Source organism: Lampris incognitus, chromosome 16 (genome assembly GCF_029633865.1).
Source record: "Lampris incognitus isolate fLamInc1 chromosome 16, fLamInc1.hap2, whole genome shotgun sequence".
In the NCBI taxonomy this organism is placed as follows: Eukaryota; Metazoa; Chordata; class Actinopteri; order Lampriformes; family Lampridae; genus Lampris; species Lampris incognitus.
In genome coordinates, this window is record NC_079226.1 from 38,296,097 (window position 1) to 38,320,698 (window position 24,602).

The 24,602-nt window shown below is 48.1% G+C and overlaps 1 protein-coding gene across 1 annotated transcript; it reads right to left on the reverse strand.

Moving 5' to 3' along the window:
• Nucleotides 1-3,305: 3,305 nt before the first annotated feature.
• Nucleotides 3,306-24,501, reverse strand: LOC130126450 (tandem C2 domains nuclear protein). Its single transcript, XM_056295977.1, has 12 exons — nucleotides 24,425-24,501; nucleotides 23,990-24,222; nucleotides 23,170-23,370; nucleotides 21,983-22,153; nucleotides 20,851-20,930; nucleotides 18,354-18,423; nucleotides 15,530-15,630; nucleotides 14,963-15,079; nucleotides 13,168-13,359; nucleotides 10,236-10,350; nucleotides 9,657-9,856; nucleotides 3,306-4,378 (listed from the first exon to the last, which is right to left on the reverse strand). Exons 2-12 carry the CDS (start codon nucleotides 24,051-24,053, stop codon nucleotides 4,268-4,270), a joined length of 1,422 nt encoding a protein of 473 aa, XP_056151952.1. The 5' UTR covers nucleotides 24,054-24,222; nucleotides 24,425-24,501; the 3' UTR covers nucleotides 3,306-4,267.
• Nucleotides 24,502-24,602: the final 101 nt, after the last annotated feature.

Sequence of the window (24,602 nt, forward strand, 5' to 3'; positions counted from 1 at the left end):
GCCCAGCCTGTGGTAGCATGCATGGGTTTACCCGCCCGTCTTCTTAAACACAGACATGAGCCGACCCCTGAACCTCCTTGCTTCCCAACCGGTCCAGACCCCGCTCCAGCTGCCAAGACACCTATGTAGTTTGATGGATGAGACACCTGCCCGAGCAGCCACGTGCGGGCCAAGAATAGCCGTGTAGACTATAGAAGGAGTTACTCTGTGTTTTCCCCTATAGCTCTTGAACGCCATGCTGCTATAAAAAGATAACACTGACAAGGCTAGTGGACCATCCAAAAAAGCATAGGGCAGGGGTGTCAAACTCCAGGCCTCCAGGGCCAAAGTGTCTGCAGGTATTTGTTGCAACCATGCACTACACCACCTGATTAAACTAGTTCCTTTCCCTCCTTGATCCAGGAGGTGAGCTAATTAGTTATATCAGGTGGTGTAGTACAACAAATACCTGCAGACACTGCGGCCCTCGAGGCCTGGAGTTTGACACCCCTGGCATAGGGGAATTTCAGAGTCTGGCTTAATTCATACAACTTTTTACTTCTATGTAGCAGGTCATTACTAGTTTATAACGCATTGAGAAATGAGTCACTAACCATCAATAAAGTAATTATTTTATAGCATGTGCCTTATTGTAAAGTGGCACGTAGCATTAGCCTCTGACAGTCTTATAAGCAGCCGTTATTCATCATGACATCAGGACATGGGTGGGAAGATGGCAGCGCAAATTCACGTTTGCGGCGGCCCCACCCACTACCGGTGTGGGAAGATGGCGGCGCGAATTCACGTTTGCGGCGGCCTCACCCAGTACCGTCCATGCAGTGTCTTTGTCCACGTCTGCGTCTAAATTTGTCTTCGTTTGATGGCTGGGGGAGCTGGCGCTGGATCGGTTGGGAGAGCTTGGTCTGCTGCGTCCTGTGGGCCCAGGGACCATGGCCCTGCCTGGAGCTGTGACCGAAGAGGTAACACCAAGGGCGGTCTGACAGGACACAGATGCTGGGCAGGCTAAGTTAACTGCTAGCGGTCCCACCTAGCCTTAACTGGGTTTTTAGTGGCGTCGCGTGGAGTTCGGGGAGGTTTGTCGAAGGTGTCTGGCTCGGAGAGCTAGCGTTGGATCGGCTGAGGGACTTTGGTCTGCTGCATCCTGTGGGCCCAAGGACCACAACCCTGCCTGGAGCTGCGCCTGAAGAGGTAACACCGAGGGCGGTCTGACAGGATGTGGAAGCGGGGCAGGCTAATTTAACTGCTAGCCCTTGCCGACCGGCAGTTCCGACAGTCATCCTGGCTGGCGTTCGTTCTCCTGGGCAGTGATTTATTTTATTTTTTCTTGTTTAGTTTAGATAGATGTGTTCATTTTGGATATGTGTGTTGCTGTAGTTTTTGGATGTGTTGTCGTACTGCTGTGGGCTGGGGGGAAACCACGTTTCGTTTCGCTCCACGTGCGCCAAGTGCATGAAATGAAACGACAACCGTGTCTGAGGTCTGAGTGCTCCACTCATCTCCAGGGAGAAGGAAGTCGTTCATGCAAGCTCGGGTGGACGAGGGATTGTCTATAAAGCAGCTGCAAAGTGCGGGTGAGTCAGTCTGGTGACCTACCAAACCACAGGAAAGGTTAGGAATCTGTTAAACACACAGAGACACAATAAAGCCATCTGGAGAAAGCCCACTTTGTGGGGGGTGGAGGGCACCCCTTCTCTCTGCAGACCGCCTGCAGCGCGGCCCCTTCCTCCACCGCCGCACCAGGCCAGTCGGTGTTGGCCGTCAACAGCCGAGCTGAGGGATAAGGTGTGTCTCCAGTGCCCTCTGTATGACTAAACATTAACAACACGCCAAACAATTACATAAACTTAGCAAGGACGGCCATTCAGCAGGCCAGGATACGAAGGGCTTTGACGCAGGTTGACTCACACGGACGGCCCCGTCGTCCTGGTCACACACACTTCAACACAAACACTCCTGCTCTCTGTTTCCCTGGTCCACAGACTTATTGTTCCCTCTGTGTGAGTGAGTGTGTGAGTGAGAACACAGCTGGTCACACACATCTAGACACTTTGTCCGTCTCAGGCTTTATGCACTCTGTAACTCAGACTAAAACAGTGTTTTCTTTGTTCAGCTGGATTGAAGGGTCCCCCGAAAAACTGTACCTCGATTTCAGGGAGCGGCTTCCGCTCGTTTCGCCGAATGCTTCCAATAGAGTGCAGCTGTTTTGCAGTTTAAAGGCCAAACACTAAGAAGTACGTCTTGAAATGAGTGCAATTTATTCATTTCTTCATTTTAGAAATAGTGAATATCTAGTAAGTTACCCAAAGGTATACACCGAGTCCAGTTGCCCTTGATTCAACTCCTCTGGGTAACCCTGACCTGGATGAATGAGAACATTCACAGACAATATCTAGGAAGAAAAACAAGAACTCAGAAACTGTCAGCCTATTTTAAAGCTTTTTTCCACATACAAAGAATGTGACTGGGTGGGAGGCTTGTGTGTGCAAACCCACTTGGTCAGTAAAAGAGTGTGAGTTTTATTTTCCTCTGAACTCGGCAGCAACGCAGAGTAAGTACATGTGGTTTCACAGCGTTGTGTTCCTGTACCCATCCTGCAAAATAGGTTCCCCAAAGAAGTAGACCCCGTTTACACTTGGTTTTAAAATGCGTTTTTTTGGCGGTCGGACCACAAGTGGACGGCGCTAAATACAAGTGTAAACGACCACCAGAACGTTTTGTGAACCGGTTACTCAAACCACTTGCCCAGGTGGTCTGGGACGCGTTTGACCACATATCTTTTGTAGTGTAAAGGCTAATGTGTCCTGATGTGTCCCCGACAAGGACGTAACAGGACATCTTCTTCTTCGGAGTAACGAAATCTGATCACAAGTGGTGAGCAGGACGCATTTGGAGACGCACGATAGACACGGGTGTAAACGGCGATGTGTCTCGCTGCCCACTTGTGAGCCGATCGCCCAAAGCGCCTTTTAAAACCGAGTGTAAACAGGGCCATAGTGTGTCCAAATGAAAAGATGACACAGCCCATCTAGTTTTAATCTCACTAAATGGCCGGTGACAATACATCAAAAAAGGAATACAAAAAATAAAAACAAGTAATTCTGAAGCGCTTTCGTCAACAAGCCGACGGTTCGATACACCGTGTGCTGATATGTGTTGTTCTTATGAGCCCGTGGTTTCAATTACACACAGCAAAGTTACACGAAAGTCACTTTCTCAGGAACTGACAAGAGCATACTGTCATTTTCACCTACAGACTGAACACATTAACTGTGATTTTTTTTAAATTATACAATGTGTGTGGGTGGTTTACTACACTGGCCCTACGATTTTTAATTCAGACAAGTAACAATTATGGCACAAAAGCTATAGTGTACACAATGCTACAGATAAAAACCAAAATAATATATACAGCAAAACACTATATATAGATCTACACTTTTTTTTTGGGGGGGGGGGTTCCCCATTTTCCTCCCAATTGTACTTAGCCAATTACCCCACTCTTCTGAGCCGTCCCGGTCGCTGCTCCGCCCCCTCTGTCGATCCGGGGAGGGCTGCAGACTACCACACGCCTCCTCCCATACACGTGGAGTCGCCAGCTGCTTCTTTTCACCTGACAGTGAGGAGTTTCGCCAGGGGGACGTAGCGCGTGGGAGGATCACGCTATTCCCCCCCAGTTTCCTCCTCCCTCCCAATCAGGCGCCCTGACCGACCAGAGGAGGCGCTAGTGCAGCGACCAGGATGCATACCCACATCCGGCTCGCCGCCCTCAGACACGGCCAGTTGTGTCTGTAGGGACGCCCGACCAAGCTGGAGGTAACACGGGGATTCGAACCGGGATCCCCTCGTTGGTAGGCAATGGAATAGACCGCTATGCTACCCGGACGCCCCATACATCTACACTTTTGTTGGTTTAACTACTACTGTATGTCCCGCTGGTTTCTTCAAGTGTCACATCTACTGAAACACACAAAAAATACATAAAAAGCTGTTTCAGCTCATGTGTTCAACACTACCTACACTACTAGTGATAAAAATGATCATCTCATCTAACTTAACGGAAATCCATTCGGTATCCTGGCAGAAGCAGGGAATGTACAGTACGTTACACATCCCTTTCACCGGGCATGACCGGCCTACAGCTTCTAGCCATAGAGGACTCGGCCCAGCCAACTAGAAAGCAGGCCCGGTGTGACCTGACACAGAAGTGCATTAAGTTGACTTGTGGAAGAACCTCTCTCGACGAGGGGGCGGTTTTCCGGGGGTTCATTTAGGAGCCGCTCAGCCGGTGCCATCTGGCCACGATTTTCTCAGGGTGAGCCATGGTATCCCTCCACTGCTCCACAGCCTCAAGCACAGGGCTATCAAATCCAAGCTGAACCTGCCAGGTAAGAGAAAAAAAATACAGCGTTCAATGAAAAGACTTTTCAACATTTAACTAGCTGTCGCATGCACACCTTTGAAAAAAGACAGTGTCGTCATAAGTTTGTATGTGGATATCAGATTGAATGTTTATTAGATAATCGTTAACACCAGAATCTACTTCTACTACTTTTGGCTGCTCCCATTAGGTGTCACCACAGCGGATCATCCGTTTCCATCTCCTCTGCATCTTCCTCTGTCAGACAGGCCAACCGCATGTCCTCCCTCACCACATCCATAAACCTCCTCTTTGGCCTTCCCCTTTTCCTCTTCCCTGGCAGCTCCATACTCAGCATTCTTCTCTTAATAAACCCAGCACCTCTCCTCCACACATGTCCAAGCCATCTTGCTTTGTCTCCAAACCATCCAACCTGGGCTGTCCCTCTAATATACTCGTTTCTAATCCTGTCCTTCTTCGCCACTCCCAGGGAAAATCTTATCATCTTCATCTCTGCCACCTCCAGCTCCACCTCCTGTCTTTTAGTCAGTGCCACCGTCTCCAAACCATATAACATTGCTGGTCTCAACACCATCTTGTAAACCTTCCCTTTAACTCTTGCTGGTACCCTTCTGTCGCAAATCACTGCTGACACTCTTCTCCACCCACTCCACCCTGCCTGCACTCTCTTCTTCACCTCTCTTCTGCACTCCCCATTACTTTCAACACTTGACCCCAAGTATTTAAACTCATACACCTTCATCACCTCTACTCTTTTCATCCTCACAATTCCACTGTCCCTCCTTCTCATTCACACGTGTATTCCATCTTGCTCCTACTGACTTTCATTCTTCTTCTCTCCAATGCATACCTCCACCTCTCCAGGCTCTACTCAACCTGCTCCCTACTCGCAAAACAAATCACATTGTCATCCGCAAACATCATAGTCCACGGAGACTCCTGCCTGATCTCGTCCGTCAACCTGTCCATCACCATCGCAAACAAGAAAGGGCTCAGAGCCGATCCTTGACGTAATCCCACCTCCACCTTGAACCTATCTGTAATTCCAACCACACACCTCACCACTGTCACACTGCCCTCATACGTATCCTGCACCACTCCTACATACTTCTCTGCCACTCCCGACTTCCTCATACAATACCACACCTCCTCTCTTGGCACCCTGTCGTATGCTTTCTCTAAATCCACAAAGACACAATGGCCTTCTCTATACTTCTCCATCAACATTCTCAACGCAAACATCACATCTGTGGTGCTCTTTCCTGGCATGAAACCATACTGCTGCTCGCTGATCATCACCTCTCCTCTTAACCTAGCTTCTATTACTCTTTCCCATATCTTCATGCTGTGGCTGATCAACTTAATACCTCTGTAGTTGCTACAGCTCTGAACATCGCCCTTATTCTTGAAAATTGGTACCAGTAAGCTTCTTCCTCACTCCTCAGGCATCCTCTCACTTTCCAAGATTTTGTTAAACATTCCAGTTAAAAATTCCACAGCCTTCTGTCCTCAACACCTCCATGCCTCCACAGGTATGTCATCTGGACCAACCGCCTTTCCACTCGTCCTCCTCTTCATAGCTGCCCTCACCTTCCTCCTTGCTAATCCACTGCACTTCCTGATTCACTATCCCCACATCCAACCTTCTCTCTCTGTCATTTTCTTCATTCATCAGCCCCTCAAAGTACTCCTTCCACCTTCTCAGCACACTCTCCTCGCTTGTCAGCACATTTCCATCTCTATCCTTCATCGCCCTGACCTGCTGCAAAGCCTTAAATCATTTACATTAGAATAATGGAGGCATTAGTGCAAAATAAGAGTCATACTTTTGCCATTAATAATCTGATCTTAACACAAGCAAGACCTTTATCTGATTACAAAGCTGCCCATCTACATGAGAAAATGTCTTTATGTAAGATGCTGTGATGACTGATTCTGGACCAAAACAAAAACACTTGGTTATAAACAAGTGTTTATAATCTTTAAAACATAAAATAAGACAGGTCACAATTGGGTCACAAAGATAATGACCAAATAAAAATCCTTCCTCCGTCGATGGTACAAAAGTCTTCCCAACAGGATTTGCATCAAAAACAGCACAGCCCACAGCATGAGTATCACTATGAAACACCAAGCAAGAAACCACCAGAGAAATCTGTGAGAAAATCCAAGTCAAGTGGCCAAAATCTAGTGACAAGGATGCATGGAGAAGTTTCGACCAGAGCTTACTCATCAGCCTCCTGAAGACACTAAGAGGCAGCACAACCGTCACACTGAACATCTTCAATCACATCATCTACGATGAAGGCAAAGCGATATTTAGAGAGGTGCCTGAGAAGAGGATCATTCCCCAAACAGAGCGGGAGAGCGGAGAGGGAAATCCTCCAGCTGGTAAAGGAGTGACGCCTTTTGCGGAACTCATGGAAGAAAGCCAACAACCATGGCAAGGAGGGACTGAAGAACCCGTGGAGTCAGATTCAAGTAAGAATAACACACTTGAAGAGAGCTGAAAGGACCAGGAAACACAGGAGCCACAGAGTGAAAGCAAGGGTGAGCTTCTGGTACCCCTTCAAATATGGCTGAGGCCTGCTGGAGGAGAAGAAGACAAGGACCATGCAGACCACTGAGCAAGAGCTGGAGGAATACATTAAAGTCCAGCTTAGTGATGGCCAAAAGGAGAGCCCCCTTGGATCACCGGGGCATGTACCTCGCCCGCCCAAGCCCTCCCCCCAGTTTGACACCACTCCGCCCAAATGATCTGAAGTCAAACAGGTAGTCGAGAGAGTGAGAACTGCATCAGCACCTGGACCAAACGGTGTACCCTATAGGGTATGTAAGAACTGCCCCAGACTCCTGAAACTTTTGTGGAAGCTGATAGGCATTGCTTGGAAAACCCAATCCATCCCATCAGCATGGAACAGAGTGGTCACCACCTCCATCCCAAAGGAGAAAGACTCCCACAACATCAGCCAATTCAGGGGCATCGCCCTGCTTAACGTGGAAGGGGAGATATTCTTCTCGTTGGTGGCAAAGCGCATGACAGGCTACCTCCTGGCAAACAACTACATCGACACCAGTTGTCAGAAGGCAGGCATCCAAGGGTTTCCTGGCTGCGTGGAGCACTCGGCTATGATCTGGGGACAAATCCAGACAGCCAAGAGCAGCAAATCAGATCTTCAGTAATTTGGCTGGATCTTGCAAATGCCAATGGGTCTGTTTCCCACCAGCTCACTACTTTTGCTCTCAACTTCTTCCCTATACCACCATATTCCCAGAGCCGAGTAGCAAGCTATTTCAACAAGTTTCAAGTCGGCTACACAACCCAGAAGATCTCAACTAGTTTATACCAGCTGGAGAAAGAGATAGCAATGGGTTGCTCCATCTCTCCCATCCTTTTCACAGCAGCTTTTGAGATCATCCTAATTGGTGGAAGGCAGTTGGTCCGAGGAGTCAGATCCTAGTCAAGTCAGTGACTCCCTGCCCTATGGAGCTACATGGATGATATCACCACCCTCCTTCAGACAATAGCATGTACCTCCAGACTCCTGAAAAGGCTTGAGAAGCTGCCAACATTGGCCCGGATGAAAAATAAATGCAGCCAAGTCCCACAGTCTCTCAATCCAGAAAGGAGTCAGGAATGACAACATCTTCTCAGTCAATGGCAAGAAAATCCCGCTTTTGGTGAACCACCCTGTGCGAAGCCTTGGAAGGCTTTACACGGCTGACCTGTCCGACGAACACATGGCTGCCTCTGTCACATCTCAGCTCTCAGACAGTCTGAGCAAGATCAACAACTACATCCGTAAATGGCTGGGCCTTCCTCGATGTCTTTCCAACACGGCACTATTTAGGAGAAACACATTGAAGCTTCCATTGAAATCCATTAGATTGGGCTACAAATAAGAAAAGGTGAAGCTTGTGTTCGAGCTGAGAGACTCACCCAACCTGCCTGTCTAAAAATACCAAGGCCCAAATTTGTACAGGACGCAAGTGGAATGAGATACAGATAGTAGATCGAGCCATCAATCAACTGAAACACCAGGAGATTGTTGGATTGCCACAGCCAGTCAGGGCTGGATTTGGATGGGGAACAGCACCCAAAATGTGGTCAAAAGCCACAAATAAGGAAAGAAAAGATCTTGTGATCTCTGAAGCTGTGAAGATGGAAGAGGAGAGCTATGAAATCAGAGCTGTGATTAAACAGAAACAAGGGAGCTGGACAACCTGAGGGGCTGTGATCAACAGGGCTGTTACATGGATGGATATGTGGAGGATGCCCCAAGTAAGGTCGAGCTACCTTATCTGGGCAACGTATGATACCGTTTCCCAGTCCCTGGAACCTGAACCTCTGATATGGCTCAGAGGAGACCTGCCAACTCTGTAACTCCCACAAACTCAGCTTGCAGCACATCCTTTCTGGCTGCAAGGCAGCATTAATGCAGGGCTGGTACAGATCGCGCTACGGTCGGGGTCCTGCGGAAGCTAGCCGAAATCCTGGAGGCACACAGGCTGAAAATGAACGGCCAGCCCAGTAACATCAGAGCGGCTGATCAGTTTTCAGCCAAGGTGGTGAGGCACAGAGCAGCAGCATGAGAGGGTGGTCTCTCTTGAAGCAAGTGAAGCATGAGCGCTGACCCGACCACCAGTTGAAGTTCCCACGAGAGATCACCACAACCTCCCTACGGCCAGATATTGTGCTCTGGTCCACCTCTACTAGGACTGTCATTATGACTGAAGTGACTGTTCCATAGGAAGAGGGAATGGAGGCTGCCTTCAAGAGAAGGAAGGAAAAGAACACAGAACTGGCAGCTGTGTGCTCACAAGCAGGGTGGAGGGCAATCACCTATCCAGTGGAAATTGGCTGCAGAGGTTACATTGGAACATCCACCCAGCGGTTCCTGAAGTCTCTTGGGATCATAGGCTCCAAGCTGAAGGAGCCCCTCAGAGACCTCATGGAGGAGGCAGAACAAGTGAGCTGCTGGCTCTGAAGAAAGGACAAGGCGTGGGGAAAGCAAGGATCCTAGGGATGGCTGTAGGGGGTAGTAGGGAGACGTCCCTGCCACTGCTCCACCACTTTGAGATGTTCCGGGATTAAAGGAGCGACACATCAGTGAAGAGCATCTCCCAGCTGATGACCCTGCAGCCAGTACTATGGAACCGTTGGAGGTGCATCAGCCAGAAATGCCCTGCAGGTGGAACCACCTGTGCTCACATCTGTTCCAAATGTATTAGCACCAACAGGGGAAAGAAAGGAAAAAAGAAAGAAAAAATGACTGACCTGTCCAAGACACTGTTTTCTCCTGACAGAGCTGCGACTGTAGAGTTTGACTAACAGCGAGGAGGCGTGGTCTAAGGCTGGCAGGAGGAAATGGAAAGTCTCCACCCACTGGCACTGACCCCCCGTGGCCTTCAGCGCTCTGGTCTTCTTTTTCATTGCCACTCGTCCAAGCTGGTGCATCTCAGCCTGAATGAAAAAGGCTTTGGGTAGGGGGTAGGTGGGGTCAGGTATGGATTAAATTTAAGTTCAATTTTAGTTCTATTGGCAGCCAGGTAAGTTTGCACATACAAAGAATTGCTGGGACACTCAATAAAAATGCACAAAAGCACAAATACAATTCTTCGAAATTACAAAATGATTAAATATAAAAGAAAATTTCATCAACGGAAAATTCAGGGGATTTTTTTTTTGTCCCTGGCACCTTACAGTATCACAAGAGGGTCAACTGATATAAGCCAAAATGGTGGGAATTGTACCCCTAACCCTGGTTTTTTAGTGCCTTGCTCCACCAGTGGAGCCACACTTGAGGGCTATTCCCTGTAATACTGAATTCCCCGGTGTCTTACGTAAAACACCTACCCTGGGTGAGTGGTGTGGAGGATGCAGGAAGGTTTTGGGCTGTGAGGACCTGGAGCTGGATGCGTCCGTTGACGGGCTGAAAGCAAGTGGCTAAATGCAGCTCAGAGTGGCACACCTGGAAACACGGGATCATCAAATCATGCATGTAATCAGTATGCATCTAAAGGTGGAGTATACATCTTACACTGCATTAGTTCCATCAGGGAAGCGCTCATATTTCGAAAAATGTATATTCTTTTGAACTAAAATGCCAATGAGATAAGCTTCGTCGATGAATGAGCCATGAATGTGTACCGACTGCACCTGAAGTGCACTCTTTGCATGTAAAGATCCAAACAGGAGGCAGGTGGAGTGGAGGTGGATGAGCAAGCATGGCAGCAGGAGCAGAGGCATCATGATGAACAGTACAAACTGGTCATTCTTCAGTTTAACAACCTGCCCTTTAATGCAACGTGACTGTGATCGGTGTATGTTGAATTCGTGGCTGGGGTCCACTAGGTTAGCCGTTTTGCGCAAACATTTTGCACTTTGTAATATATTTTGAATTTTAACTGCTATGTGGTAGACATGTTTCTGGCAAATATCATTATTGAATGATCAGATCTAGCTTATAAAACGTAAACTGTTAAAATCTTCAGGACAGTTCACAGCTTCAGCATGTTCTTCATGATCCTAACTGTTTATGCTACACGGCCCAGTGAGAACACAGAACGGACTCACGCACATGTTAAACCAGGACCCAGCAGAGTTTGCCTTTTGTTGGCACCCTCTTTCTTACGCCGCACTTCTGCAGCACACCTTCACATTGTACAACAACCACCCTTCTTGTGGGAGACATCCACAAATTCAATCTGATGTGTGCATTGGTTTCCAAGATGTCTGCCGAGTGAGTAACGGCAATTTGGACAATTTGGACAATTGGTGGCTAAAACTACTGCTCAAATCAAAGTGCCCCTTTGAAAAAAGAAATGATGATTTCAAGGAAGGTTTTCTGAGTGCTTTTACTAACCTTTTTCCCCAGACTTTTGTCAGTGTACTGGACCAAACCAATCTGCGCTGTTGGTATTGTCTGTGGGTTTGACCTACTTTAACGCCGTCATATTTCAAGGATTGGGTCTATTTTTCTCAAATTAAAGTTTTCTCATTTCCCTACATCCAAAAGTCATTTCTCTTCTTCCTGTGACGATACAGCAGCAGAGATGCTCAGAGTCAACGCTGCCATGTCAGGGCCAAGTGTACTGGCTGCCTGCAGTCCTGCGATCCATCATAGGGACAGGTTTATGGCGGTACGTACTGTGCTCTGTGCTCTGTGTTTTGTTCCTCATCACTGTGCACATCCACAGAGCTTGCAAAGAAGATAAGCTTGTGCACGGACAGTATGGTCATAGAGAATCCCCCGAAGTCAATAGGAAGCAAAAGCCTGGGACATTCCCACACCTCTCTGCCATAACTGCAGGACAGTAATTGGGGCATCGGTTGACTGCTACCCCAGACAGTATAGCAGCTTTGCCAGCAGACTGTGTGAACGTCACACTTTGAAAGTGATGCTCGTTATGTAATGACTAGACGGACTGAGCTGATTTAAAGTTAAATTCAGCTTTGTAATCAGAGCTTTTGTGGCTTCATGACAACATTTTGCCTGGGGTGTCCGGGTGGCGTGGCGGTCTATTCTGTTGCCTACCAACACGGGGATCGCCGGTTCAAATCCCTGTATTGCCTCCGGCTTGGTCGGGCGTCCCTACAGACACAACTGGCCGTGTCTGCAGGTGGGAAGCAGGATGTGGGTATGTGTCCTGGTTGCTGCACTAGCGCCTCCTCTGGTCGGTTGGGGCGCCTGTTCGGGGGGGGGGGACTGGGGGGAGTAGTGTGATCCTCCCATGCGCTACATCCCCCCGGTGAAACTCCTCACCGTCAGGTGAAAAGAAGCAGCAGGCAACTCCACATGTATTTTAGGAGACATGTGGTAGTCTGCAGCCCTCCCCGGATCGGCAGAGGGGGTGGAGAAGCGACCGGGACGGCTCGGAGAGTGAGGTAATTGGCCAAATGCAACTGGGGAGAAAAAAAAAGGGGGGGGGATCCCCCCCTAAAAAAACCCCATTTTGTCCTACTTTCAGCTGTCTTATCATTGTAATTCATTGATGTCACTCCTCTATAACACGTGATTCATTTAGGTATTGTGAAGGGTGTGGGGTGTTATGGGGCAGCCAGTCACAGCAGGCCTTGGTTGGTAGGCACAGAGACCCCCTGAACAACAGCCTAACCAATTAAATAACACTCCCATTCATACCTACAAACAATTTGGTCTCCAATTCACCTGCTATGTATGTCTTTTGACTGGCCGTGAAATATCTGGAGAAAACCAGTATGAATAACAAACAACGTGCAAACTCCAAACGTAAGAGCTGGGCTCGAACCCAGGACCCTCTTCCTGCAAGGCAACGGCGTTTGCCACTAAGCAACCTTTGTCACCATTATTACAGGTGCTGTGTTCACGTCATGCCGGCAGAACCAGATGACACCTTGTTACTCCGGCTGAGAAGCCTTCATGTGATCGTGTTGGAAATGCCAACACCGAAGACGACTGCACTCATACTACTGACGCTGCTTAAGACGTTTTACTACCATCTAATACCATTAACTCTGGACCAAAGGCTACGCCCTACAGTCTTACAAACCACGATCTCTAGCAACGATATAGTATTTTGGGTATTAGTAGAGATGTCAAGTAATATCCAAGACTGCGTTCTGCAGTTCGTGACTCTAGACAACTGAGAGAAATCAGTGTGACTGAAATCATCCGATGCTTCCTCCTACACGGAGGCTGATATGGACGGTTTTTAGCCAGTCGCAGTTACGCTACCAAGCAAAGGTGACCTCGATTAACACTCGTCTGAAAATTATTCTCTTTGTATGAGACAGAGGAAATACTCACCGAGGTTTTGGACAACAATCCAAGATCCAGCCAGTGCTCCGTCTCCTGAGGACCCAGCTGTCGTAAGGACAGGACGCACTCCGCCACCGTGCGCTTCCGCGGGGTGTGCGCCTGTAGCCGCAACACCAGCGCACTACAGCGCAGCGGCTTCAGATGCAAGGGGAAGACAAAGGTCTCCATGAAGACCACATCCTGGGTGAGACACAGAGCAGAGGTCAAGGGTCACCATGCAGTGAAAATGGTGGCAGCAGATTTCAGTGTGTCGTTTTCTTGACAGGTTAGCAGTAAGGGGGGGGGGGCGGCTTACCCTGCTCGAGTCAAACAGATTCTGAACCAAAAGGGTCGAGTAACAAGTCAAGTCCATCTCCAAATCTCAATATAAAAAGCCAGTCCAACGGGTGACCTGGTGGTATGGCCGTCTATTCCGTTGCCTGCCAGCACGGGGATCGCCGGTTCACATCCCTGTGTTAACTCCAGCTTGGTCAGGCGTCCCTACAGACACAATTGGCCGTGTCTGCGGGTGGGAAGACGGATGTGGGTAGCTAGCGCCTCATCAGGGGGGAACTGCGGGGGAATAGCATGATTTTCCCACGCGCTACGGCCCCCTGGCAAAACTCCTCACTGTCAGGTGAAAAGAAGCGGCTGGCGACTCCACATGTACGGGAGGAGACATGTGGTAGTCTGCAGCCCTCCCCGGATCGGCAGAGGGGGTGGAGCAGCAACCGGGACGGCTTGGAAGAGTGGGGTAATTGGACAAGTACAATTGGGGAGAAAAAGAGGGGGGGGTCCCTACTGATCTAAAGTAGTGATAGGGGATATTTCAACCTGATGTTCTCGTCTTTTGGGAAAAGCCTACTAGGGGCTGTTCCTGCTGTCTCAAACCAGCATTTCCCTTATGTAGGATGGAAACTTTTGTCAGTGTGTCAGTCCATGGCCATCAACCATCCATCCATCCATTATCGAAATCCCTTATCCTGCTGTCAGGGTCGCAGGGATGCTGGAGCCTATCCCAGCAGTCATTGGGCGGCAGGCGGGGGGGGCACCCTAGACAGGCCGCCAGGCCATCACAAGGGCCATAAACCAATTAAGTGTAAAAATGTTGACCAACCTCAAATATGACTTTAAATTTGTCGCGTTACATGGAATTAATAAAAAATAATTTTTTTTTTACAGATGTCCAAACAGAACGTGCGTGAGGGGACAGCATCGGTAACCAGAGACAGTGACCTTTCCAGTGCTGACGCAGCAGGACAACCTGCACTAACCCCAGATGGTAACAACAAACCCAGCGCTGCTGTATGAAGTGTGCATTAGAGACTATCAGCATCCGGCTCGGGTTAATACCTGCACACTACAGCTACCTGTACCCACAGAGACTACGTAAATGTGGTCTCGCTGCCATGAAAGACCAACATTCTCCAGTTTTATTACACCCGTGCACTGATTCTGTATTTTCAGACATTTAAATCATCGCACCCTCTGGCGGGTCACATCTCCCCGTGTTGGCGTATGATGTGATTTCAAGAGCGGGTTGATGTCACAGATGTGAGCGTTACCAGCCCACATTATTCCGTCCTCAAAACTAAAAAGCCCCCCCTCCTTTCATTGTCCTCTATCCTCTCCCTCCCTCCGCCAACCGCCAAACGGCACCGTCGTGTCTTTCAAGGTGGCAGATGGGCAGAGAAGAGCCGAACCCGAGGGTGGCACCGCACTTTGAGGCATCTCACCGAGGGCGGACATCTCGCATTTTCGAATGGGCAGCAGGTTATTTTAGATGTCGGCGCCACGCTGTTACCTGACACCACTCCTTGATGGAGCTCTTGAAGTGTATCGGCTTGCCCGTGGTTATGATTCCTTTAAATCCAATCTGTTGCTGCTGTCCGACATCCACGGGGACGTTCAGGTCTGAACACTAGTGAGAGGAAAGATATTTTCAGTTGAGTAAAAATGAAAAATGTTTATTCGGCACTTTTGACAAAGTGTTAAGTACGTTCCAAGGTGGCAAATGTCCATACAGATTAAAAACAAAAGACAAATGCGGTAATACACACTTTGAGATATTGTACCAGACCTTGTAAGTGTGTACACGTGTTCGTGCAGGCCTTTGAGTAAGTGAAATTGAAAGCTCTCAACTGGACTCTGTGCTTAGGCATTTATCAGGACATTTCTTTAAACACAAAAAAAGGAAAAGAAAATCCGGCTCTCTCCTGAGTGACTGAGCCAATGTTAATGGGGCGCTGCGAGGAGCTATGGCGGTAGGATTTCAGGGCACCTGGATTCTTAACAAACGGACCCATTGATGAGAGCACAATGGAGTATTTTGTCCCTCTGAGCTCCCCCTACTCAAAGCATGTAACAGTACCTTGACCAGGGTGATCCACACCTGCTCCAGGGCCTCCTGGTAGCTGACTCGGACACACACCTTCCCCAAGTCACGCTCGTCCCCAGACAGGGTGATGGAGTCTGCAACGCATGGGCATGATTGTAGAGCAGTGTTCATTAAGTAGTGCTGCTGGATACATGCAGTGACACGACTGCATAGTTTATCCGCTTATGTACAGTCAACATTATCAACTAGTAATAATCACAGCTCAGGTAAAGCTTTATCATGAAGGATCAGACATCACTTGAGTGTTATTTGGTGTTGACAGCAAGGGTACAAAATGTTATGTTGTGAACAGCTCTTAATGTTATGAACTTTGTGTAAGTCTTATTATGGGGTTGGGAAGAGTCAAAGGAATGCAGCTCTAATCAGTTTTGTGTGTGTGTGTGTGTGGGGGGTGGGGTGGTGGTGGTATATATTATGGGATTCAAGAACTAACAGTTGAGCTTCCAGGAGGTGTATTGCACCATATACCTTGAAACATCTATGATGGGAGGAGCCCACTTTTTAGTCCAAAATTTAAACCTATTCTCTCACCTGCTGTCCCTCGCCCTCACATCCAAATGAGGAACTTTACAGAAATCTTTACCCAGTTGCACCAGGTATAGTTACTACATATAGTTACTTTAAACAGACAGATTGTCTCCAAATTGTCTTTTCTATCCAAGCTTCTGAAGAGAGTAATTTCATCTCAATTGATTTCTTTTGTGAACAATAATAGTGTTTTTAACAGTTTCCAGTCTAGTTTTAGAGTACTTTATAGTACAGAGACAGCTCTAGTTAAGGTCACTGATGACTTACTGCTGACTGCAGACAAAGGTGACTGCTTGATTTTAGTTCTTTTAGACTTAAGTGCTTCCATCACTTGGACACTTGCGGTGGCATCAAGGGCTCAGCTCTTAGCTTATTATGCTCTTACCTCACCAACGACTTTTTCTGTTGTTCTCGGTAACTCTACTTCCTTGATGGTTCAGTTGTGGTGTCCCTTAAGGCTCAGTTCTTGGCCCCCTTCTCTTTTCTATATACATGCTGCTCCTTGGCCAGGTCATTCAAAATCACGATGTACTTTACCATTTTATGCTGACAACTCTGTTATACATGCCGCTAAAAACCACAGATCCTAGCGCCCTAGCAAATCTCACAACTCGCCTCTCTGACATTAAGTCCTGGACGTCAGAAAAATTTCTCAAATTTAATGATGAGAGGTCTGAGGTCATTCTGTTCGGTCCCGAAAATTCCATCAGCCCTTTAGCTATTAATCTCGGTTGTCTGTCAGGTAGTCTTAAGCAGGCTGGTAGGAATCTTGGGCTAATATTCGATGCTAACCTCGGTTTTGATAATAAAAATCAAACAATGTTGTTCAGTCATGCTTTCTCCAGCTCAAGCTAATCCCCAAAATTAGGTCATTTTTATAAACTACCATCTGCAAAAAGTTGTACATGCTTTTATCTATTCTCAGCTTGACTATTCTAACGCACTTTACTGCGGTATCAGCAAGGGCTCCCTCCACTGTCTGCAGTTGGTACAAAACACCGCTGCTCAGTTCATTACCGGGACAAAGAGGCATGACCATATCACTCCTGTGCTTGCCCTCCTACACTGGCTCCCTTTTATATTTCGAATTGATTTTTTTTGGGGGGGGATTTTCCCCTTCTTTTTCTCCCCAAATATTTCAAATTGATTTTAAAATCCTATTGCTCACTTTTAAGGCTTTAAATGGTCTTGCTCCTACATACATTTCTCATTTATTGACCTGGTATATACCCTCTCCACCATTAGGATCTGCAGATGGACCCTGCTGGTTATGCCCAGGTCTGGGGTTTGTTACAAAGGGTGATGGAGCTTTTGCTGTTAGAGCTCCCACACTATACTATGGACTTCTCTTCCAGTTGAACTAAGACTAACCAAGTCTCTAGCTTCTTTTAAATCTCATCCTAAAACTTTTCGTTTTATGAACGCTTTTACAGATGTTTGATATTTTTTTTAAAATGTATACTGTTTTTATTTTTAGTCGTACATATTTGGTCTTATTCTTATGTTTGCCTTGTCTGGTTTTATTTCTTTGTAAAGCACTTCGTAACATTGTCTTTGAAAAGTGCTATATAAATAAAGTTATTATTATTATATGGTACTGTGTATAGTTAAATGAATGCCAATGTGGTTGTTTCCTGGTATAGAGGTGATGTAAAGATAACAGGACAGCTAGTCTTGCCTATTCAGCACGAAGGACCAGGATGTAGTTCAAGCAAAATCAGAAAAACCCAAGTACTCAATTATACGTTCAACCCAGTGTAAAACAGCTACACAACCATCAGTTGTTGCCATAATAATACAGACCCAACTCCAAACATGGAAGCCATTTAACGCTTGCTTTTTAGGGAGTTATGTGAATAAAAGATAAGCTGTGTGTCTACATGGGGAACACGCCTCCATCAGAAAGTATTTCTATGGGGTTCTGACGGCGAACCACGGCAAAGACATTTGGTAGTGATTACTGTGTCTGCCCTTTCACGATTGCACAAAGGGGAGCGATCCTAATCTGAGTCGGTCAAATCGCACAAGGAGGTCTGGTGGGGGTTGGCTCAGGAGGGTGGTGGGTGGGTGGAGGGGCGAGAGAGCGAGAGAGAGATTGAATGGGGAGTGTGCAATCTGTGGACACAAATCCCCCCCCCCCCATTTCCCAGCGTCAGAGGGGGATACTGCAGAACTGTATCAATATATGAAGTGACCTGACCTATCTAAAAACAACAACACTATTGGAAAAGGGGAAAGTGACGGCAGTTGGAGATATGACGCCACTTACCGAGGCTGCTTTCAATGGAGCTCATCATGGAGGACGCACTGCTCTGGACGCTGGACATAGAGTCGAAGCGCTGCAAACAACAAAACAAACAAAAAAGAAGAAACCGGCTTGAGAAAACACACAACCCACAGTAAGCGCCACCGAGTCACGACAGCAGAGTTACCGACGTATCTACCCCATCAGCACCCTGAAGAATAACCTCCACCAATAGACACCATTTGTGTGTAGGATTGTGATTCATATTGATTGTATGATTTGTGTGTATTATTGTACTCCTTACACAATGATACACACAAATCAACAGACACACAACACAGTAGGTCAGAAACTATGCTGTACGACAGCAATATGAACCAGCAGAGTGTAACAGTAAATCAGGCATCTCATGTTCACATATGACAAAGACATAGTGACTTAGTGCGGGGTTGGGGGGGGGGGGGCTTGTTAAATGCATGACTAGCAGAGGGGTTTTCCCCCTTTTGTCTCCCCAATTGTAGTCGGCCAATTATTACCCCACTCTTCCAGCCCGTCCCGGTCGCTGCTGCACCTCCTCTGCTGATCCGGGGGGGGCTGCAGACTACCACATGCCTCCTCCGATACATGTGGAGTCGCCAGCCGCTTCTTTTCACCTGACAGTGAACTCTGTTCATATGAATTCTGTCTAACTTCATGTTATCCAGTGTCCACGCCCTTTCTCTCCACTATCTCCTACTGGCAGGCCAAGGAACTCCCAAGTTCATTAAAAAAACACACACACACACACCCTCATTTCCCGGCTGTCACTCGCCTTCCTGCCACCTCTGTCGAACCCGTCTGACACAGAGCGTCAGTCACATGAGCCGGCGGTGAGCCGGCGGTGGGGTTTTCCTTCTGTCCTGCTTCCTTCATGACGTTTATAAGCTGAGCAACCCAGCCGAGAGAGCTGGTTCTGCGGTTCTGACGGAAGACTGACATACGAAGTGGTGCTGGATTCTTCTTGGACAACAAAATGACACCGGCACGACACCACCGCGGCACTGTGGCGTCCGTCGTACCGCCGTGCACCATGTGGCACTGTGCACCGTGCGTGGTATTTTGGGCGAGACGCTGGCGTGCCCACACCAGCCTGTCATGTTCAGGTTGAGTAATGGAGGGCAGGTGACGGGGCAGATACCCTGCCACTTACATAACAAAAAAAAAAAGAAGACCCGCCCTGAACCGAGCCGGGTGTTTTCTCTTCCTATCGCACACTGAAGTGCTGATTAAACACCACCTCATCCAAGACAAATCAACAAGCCGAAGAGAAGAAAAGGCAGGAGCCGGCGCTGAAGGGCCCGGGCTGACACACACGCGGGGGAACACGGATACGCTCGCACACCGAGCCCCACCTTCCGCTTATGTCGCCGCCCCGTTCAAACTGGAATATGAAGTAAAATATCACGTGTCTGGCCAGGAGCAAAAACACAGGCACGAGCTTGATGTAGCAGCTGAATGTTTCCAACACGGAGGGAGTCAGTGCTCTGAGGCTGTTATGGTTTGGATGACCAGTAATCTTTACAAAGTACTGTTTATTTTCATTTAGAGTAACTGATTAACTAGACTGGCGAACCGGAGTCACTACTCTTTTTTTTTTTTAACCCTTATTTGTCCAGGCTAGTACGCCGAGCACGTGTGTTCGTCTTCAGCATCGCCCTGTTACACACTCACACACTCAAACACGCACCTGGGAGCTGCCCAGTACAACCACAGCCTTCACTGGTGGCCACTGAGCAGCTCTACTGGAGCACATGGTTGGGAGGTTAACAGGTGCCTTGCTCGATGGCACACCAGCCGTGGGTATTGGGGAGGGGTGGGCGCTTCTCATTCACCCCCACACACACACACATACACATATTTTCCTGCTGATCCGGGGATTGGACCGGCGACCCTCCGGTCCCAAGCCCACTTCTCTAACCTTTATCCCTACCGACTATTGGCTGTGTTTGCGGGTGGGAAGCCGGATGTGGGTATGTGCCCTGGTCGCTGCACCAGCGCCTCCTCTCGTCAGTCGGGGCGCCTGTTCGGGGGGGGGGGGGGCTGGGGGGGTAGCATGATCCTCCCACGCGCTACGTCCCCCTGGTGAAACTCCTCACTGTCAGGTGAAAAGAAGCGGCTGGCGACTCCACATGTATGGGAGGAGGCATGTGGTAGTCTGCAGCCCTCCCCGGATCAGCAGAGGGGGTGGAGCAGCGACCGGGATGGCTCAGAAGAGTGGGGTAATTGACCGGATGAAATTGGGAAGAAAAGGGGGGGGGGGTCCTTCAAATACAATTAATTTCTAATAATGATGCTTCATTTGTGCTTCAGTGGACCAGCAGGCCTCGCCGCTTCTTCACCAGGCTGAACTGTACTGACATCCCTGTTCAACCCACTTAATACCGACGCTGTCTGTGAGGTTCTGCTGCAATATTTTACCAGGAAGAGGAAACTATATTTAGACACACTGTGTGAACAGAGATTAGATAGACAGAAATCTCACCTGCATGTGGCTTTGAGGGCTGGACAAGTCAAACATGGAGCTGCTCAGTCTTGGATTCCCTGCAGGCTGGGATCTGAATTCTGGGAGGAAAACATCCATCATTCCACGACGAATTTGCATGTAATGGGAATTTGCTTTGATGGAATTCTCAACATGCAGACATGGGGACATTAACACATTTCAAAGTAGAAAATCAAGGTTAATGACACCTGATACTATCTGTGCAAAAAAGTGTCTTTATGGGGAAAAAAGGATCTCCCAAACACAACGGAGTCATAGTCACGTGGTCACATCCGAGACCGAGAGATGATTATGTCATTATGAGTTATGAAGCCATAAGGACTTGGCTTCACTACAATTTCCTCTGCAGACGGACATAGTCACGCTAGCTCTGATGAAACTCAGCAGTTGACGGGCGTCTGGGTAGCTTAGCGGTCTATTCTGTTGCCTACCAACACGGGGATCGCTGGTTCGAATCCCCGTGTCACCACCGGCTTGGTCGAGCGTCCCTTCAGACACAATATGCCGTGTCTGCGGTTGGAAAGCCGGATGTGGGTATGCATGAGTCCTGGTCACCGCACTAGCGCCTCCTCTGGTCTGTCGGGGCGCCTGTTCGGGGGGGAGGGAGGACTAGCATGATCCTCCCATGTGCTACGTCCCCCTGGCGAAACTCCTCACTGTCAGGTGAAAAGAAGCGGCTGGTGACTCCACATGTATGGGAGGAGGCACGTGGTAGTCTGCAGCCCTCCCCCGGATTGGCAGAGGGGGTGGACCAGAGACCGGGACGGCTCGAAAGAGTGGAGTAGTTGGCCGGATACACTTGGGGAGGAAACTAGTGAAAATTCAACTCTGTTACGTTGCATTCTGAGTGACAGGTACAGTATCTATAGTCTCCTGTGCTGTCTTCATACAACTTCCTGTTCTTCCTGTGCTCGTGCTTCAGCATGCACTGGCAACCTCTGCAGGCCTCTGCAGTCTGCCGCATGTCACCAGGATAAACAGCTGTTTGTTGACTGAGAGGCAAAGTCTTAAACCAAGTAAGTATTATCAAATAAAGACTCAAACCAAATACTGGTCAAACATGAGGAAAACGAGGTTCCATACTTGACATGGAATTGTGGATATTTGCTACCTGGACTTTGCGGGCTGAAGCTCCTAGTTTTCAGCGTGTCACGACGGGCAGAACCGGGGGAAACGTACTGGGCCTTCTGTGCATGGTATAAGCTGGACTGGGGGTTGTAGATTATGTGGCAGGTTCCACAAAGTTCTGCCTTCCTCTCCGCATACGTGCTCCGAGCCGAGCCTGTGGACATGCAGGGGGATAGAGGGAGGGGATCAGTTTCCCTTTGGATTTAATCCATCCCATTACTGTCTATATTATAGATTGAAATTAGCACCAAACCCCCCCCCCAAAACACACACACACACACACATTTAAATCTGCACAACAGTCAGAGTTCTGGGTGAAGACAGGACAGCACGACCGGATCTGCTCTAGCTAGAGGTTAGTATGCTGGATCAGGATGTGAGTTAGGGTGTTAGACTGATGTGTGAGTTGGTCGTCCATGTGAATGCTGACTCTCATGTACAGCATGAGTTACATCACATGCTGTGTAGTGGCAACAGTGGCAGGAAAACAAACTGGACGTTCATCATCATCTCTACAGAACAAAGAGCAGCTAAACAAAATGAAACCTTATTGTAATATCATCCATCCATCCATCCATTATCCAGGCCGCTTATCCCAGCCAGGGTCATGGGATGCTGGAGCCTATCCCAGCAGTCATTGGGTGGCAGGCGGGGAGACACCCTGGACAGGCCGCCAGTTCATCACAGGGCCAACACATTAACACCTAGGGGCAATTCAGTACAGCCGATTCACCTGACCTACATGTCTTTGGACTGTGGGAGGAAACCGGAGCCCCCGGAGGAAACCCACACAGACACGGGGGGACATGCAAACTCCACACAGAGGACGACCCGGGACGACCCCCAAGGTTGGAGTACCCCGAGGCTCGAACCCAGGACCTTCTTGCTGTGAGGCGACCGCGCTGCCATGCCGCCCCTAATATCATACAGACACCTGAATGTATAACTACACCAGCTCTTTCACATATAACTTCCTCTAACATCCTGAAGCTCCAAGCCAAGTTCTAATAATATGTGTAATGACCCTAGTTCAACTGCACAATGTACAGAAAGTTCACATCATGTGTGTTTATGACTGATAACTACCTTAACTTCTCACAAAGTAAGAGGACACCCAGGTTTTGCTGCAGCTGTAGGAGGAGAGTACTAGTAAACGGTAGTTCTACATACTCTGTAAGCCGGACTGTAAATTGGGGAAGCGGGAGCCTCTGGGCTGGATATATGAGGGCTTGAAGGTGGGCAGGACAAACGGCACTTCTCTCCCATCGGAGGGGAGTTTGGAGAGGAGGTAGTCTTCTGACACGCCGACTGTCCTCTTCCCATCAGCTGGAGACAGTCCTGGGGCAGGAGGCATCTTCACCTTGATCACTTCTAAAGGAGCAAAAAAACAAACAAAACAAATCCATGTGGCAATCGGAAAATATGTCCACCAAACCCAATTTAGATAGATGGATAAGATAGAGATAGAACGATAGATAGAACGACAGATCGATAGATAGCTCGATAGATAGAACAATACATAGAACGATGGATCAATAGATAGAATAATAGAATGATGGATAGATATAACAATAGATAGAACGATAGATAGATCGATATAGATAGATAGAACGATAGAATGATAGAACAATAGATCGATAGATAGTTCAATAGATATAACGATAGAACGATGGATAGATAGAACAATAGATAGAACGATAGATCGATAGAGATAGAACAATAGAATGATGGAACAACAGTTCAATAGACAGGATAGATCGATAGAATGATAGGACAGGACGATAGATTGATAGAACAATAGCTCGATAGATAGAATGATAGAACAGATAGAATAGATATATCAATAGATAGAACAATAGAATGATAGAATATATAGAACAATAGATCGATAGAAGGATAGCTCGATAGATAAACGATAGAATAGATAGATAGGTAGATAGAACCAATAGATAGAACGATCGATAGATCGACAGATGTGATGCCAGCTTACCTTGAGTCTCTTGCTCCTTGCGCTTCTTCAGGACAATCTTGCAGCAGTTTTTCAAGCATTCCATGGCAGCAAGTGGGATTCAGTGGTGAACGGTCTGAGAGACAACACACATTCAGCTCCACGGCCAGGTGAAACACTACCCACCAGGAGCTCAGACCAGGAGCTCAGACCCTCAACCAGGAGATGGAAACTATCTCAGTGGACTTAGCGAACTCGTCAAGACTCGAACCTTTCTGAGTGTTAGCATAAAGAGATACCAGTCACACAATGTTAACGTCGACTGCAGCGGGTAGAAAAAAACTCCTGCATGTGACACAAAGCCATGCAAACACACACACACTGGACTTGAGTGGCAGTAACCACCAAGAAACCACCAAAAAAATGGAACAACACCTCCACACAAATACCACCAGACTTGTAAGTCAGTCCGCTTACCCGTCAGGTGTCGTCACCAAGAGAGACCAAACTTAATGTGTCCTGCCGAGAAGTCCTCCCTCCCACACAGCTCTCTCTCTCTCTCTCTTCTGTGCTCTCCCTCTTCCCTCTCTCTCATGCTCTCCCTCTCTCTTGTCTCTCTCTTCCCTCTCTCTCTCGCTCTTCCCTCGCTCTCTCT

Coding starts and splice junctions, on each gene's coding strand:
- LOC130126450 (XM_056295977.1), bottom strand. CDS start 24,053: ATGGAATGCTTGAAAAACTGCTGCAAGATTGTCCTGAAGAAGCGCAAG. Junction 23,371..23,989: donor CAAGGAGCAAGAGACTCAAG/GTAAGCTGGCAT, acceptor TTGCTCCTTTAG/AAGTGATCAAGGTGAAGATG. Junction 20,931..21,982: donor CTTCAGCCCGCAAAGTCCAG/GTAGCAAATATC, acceptor TTTTCCTCCCAG/AATTCAGATCCCAGCCTGCA.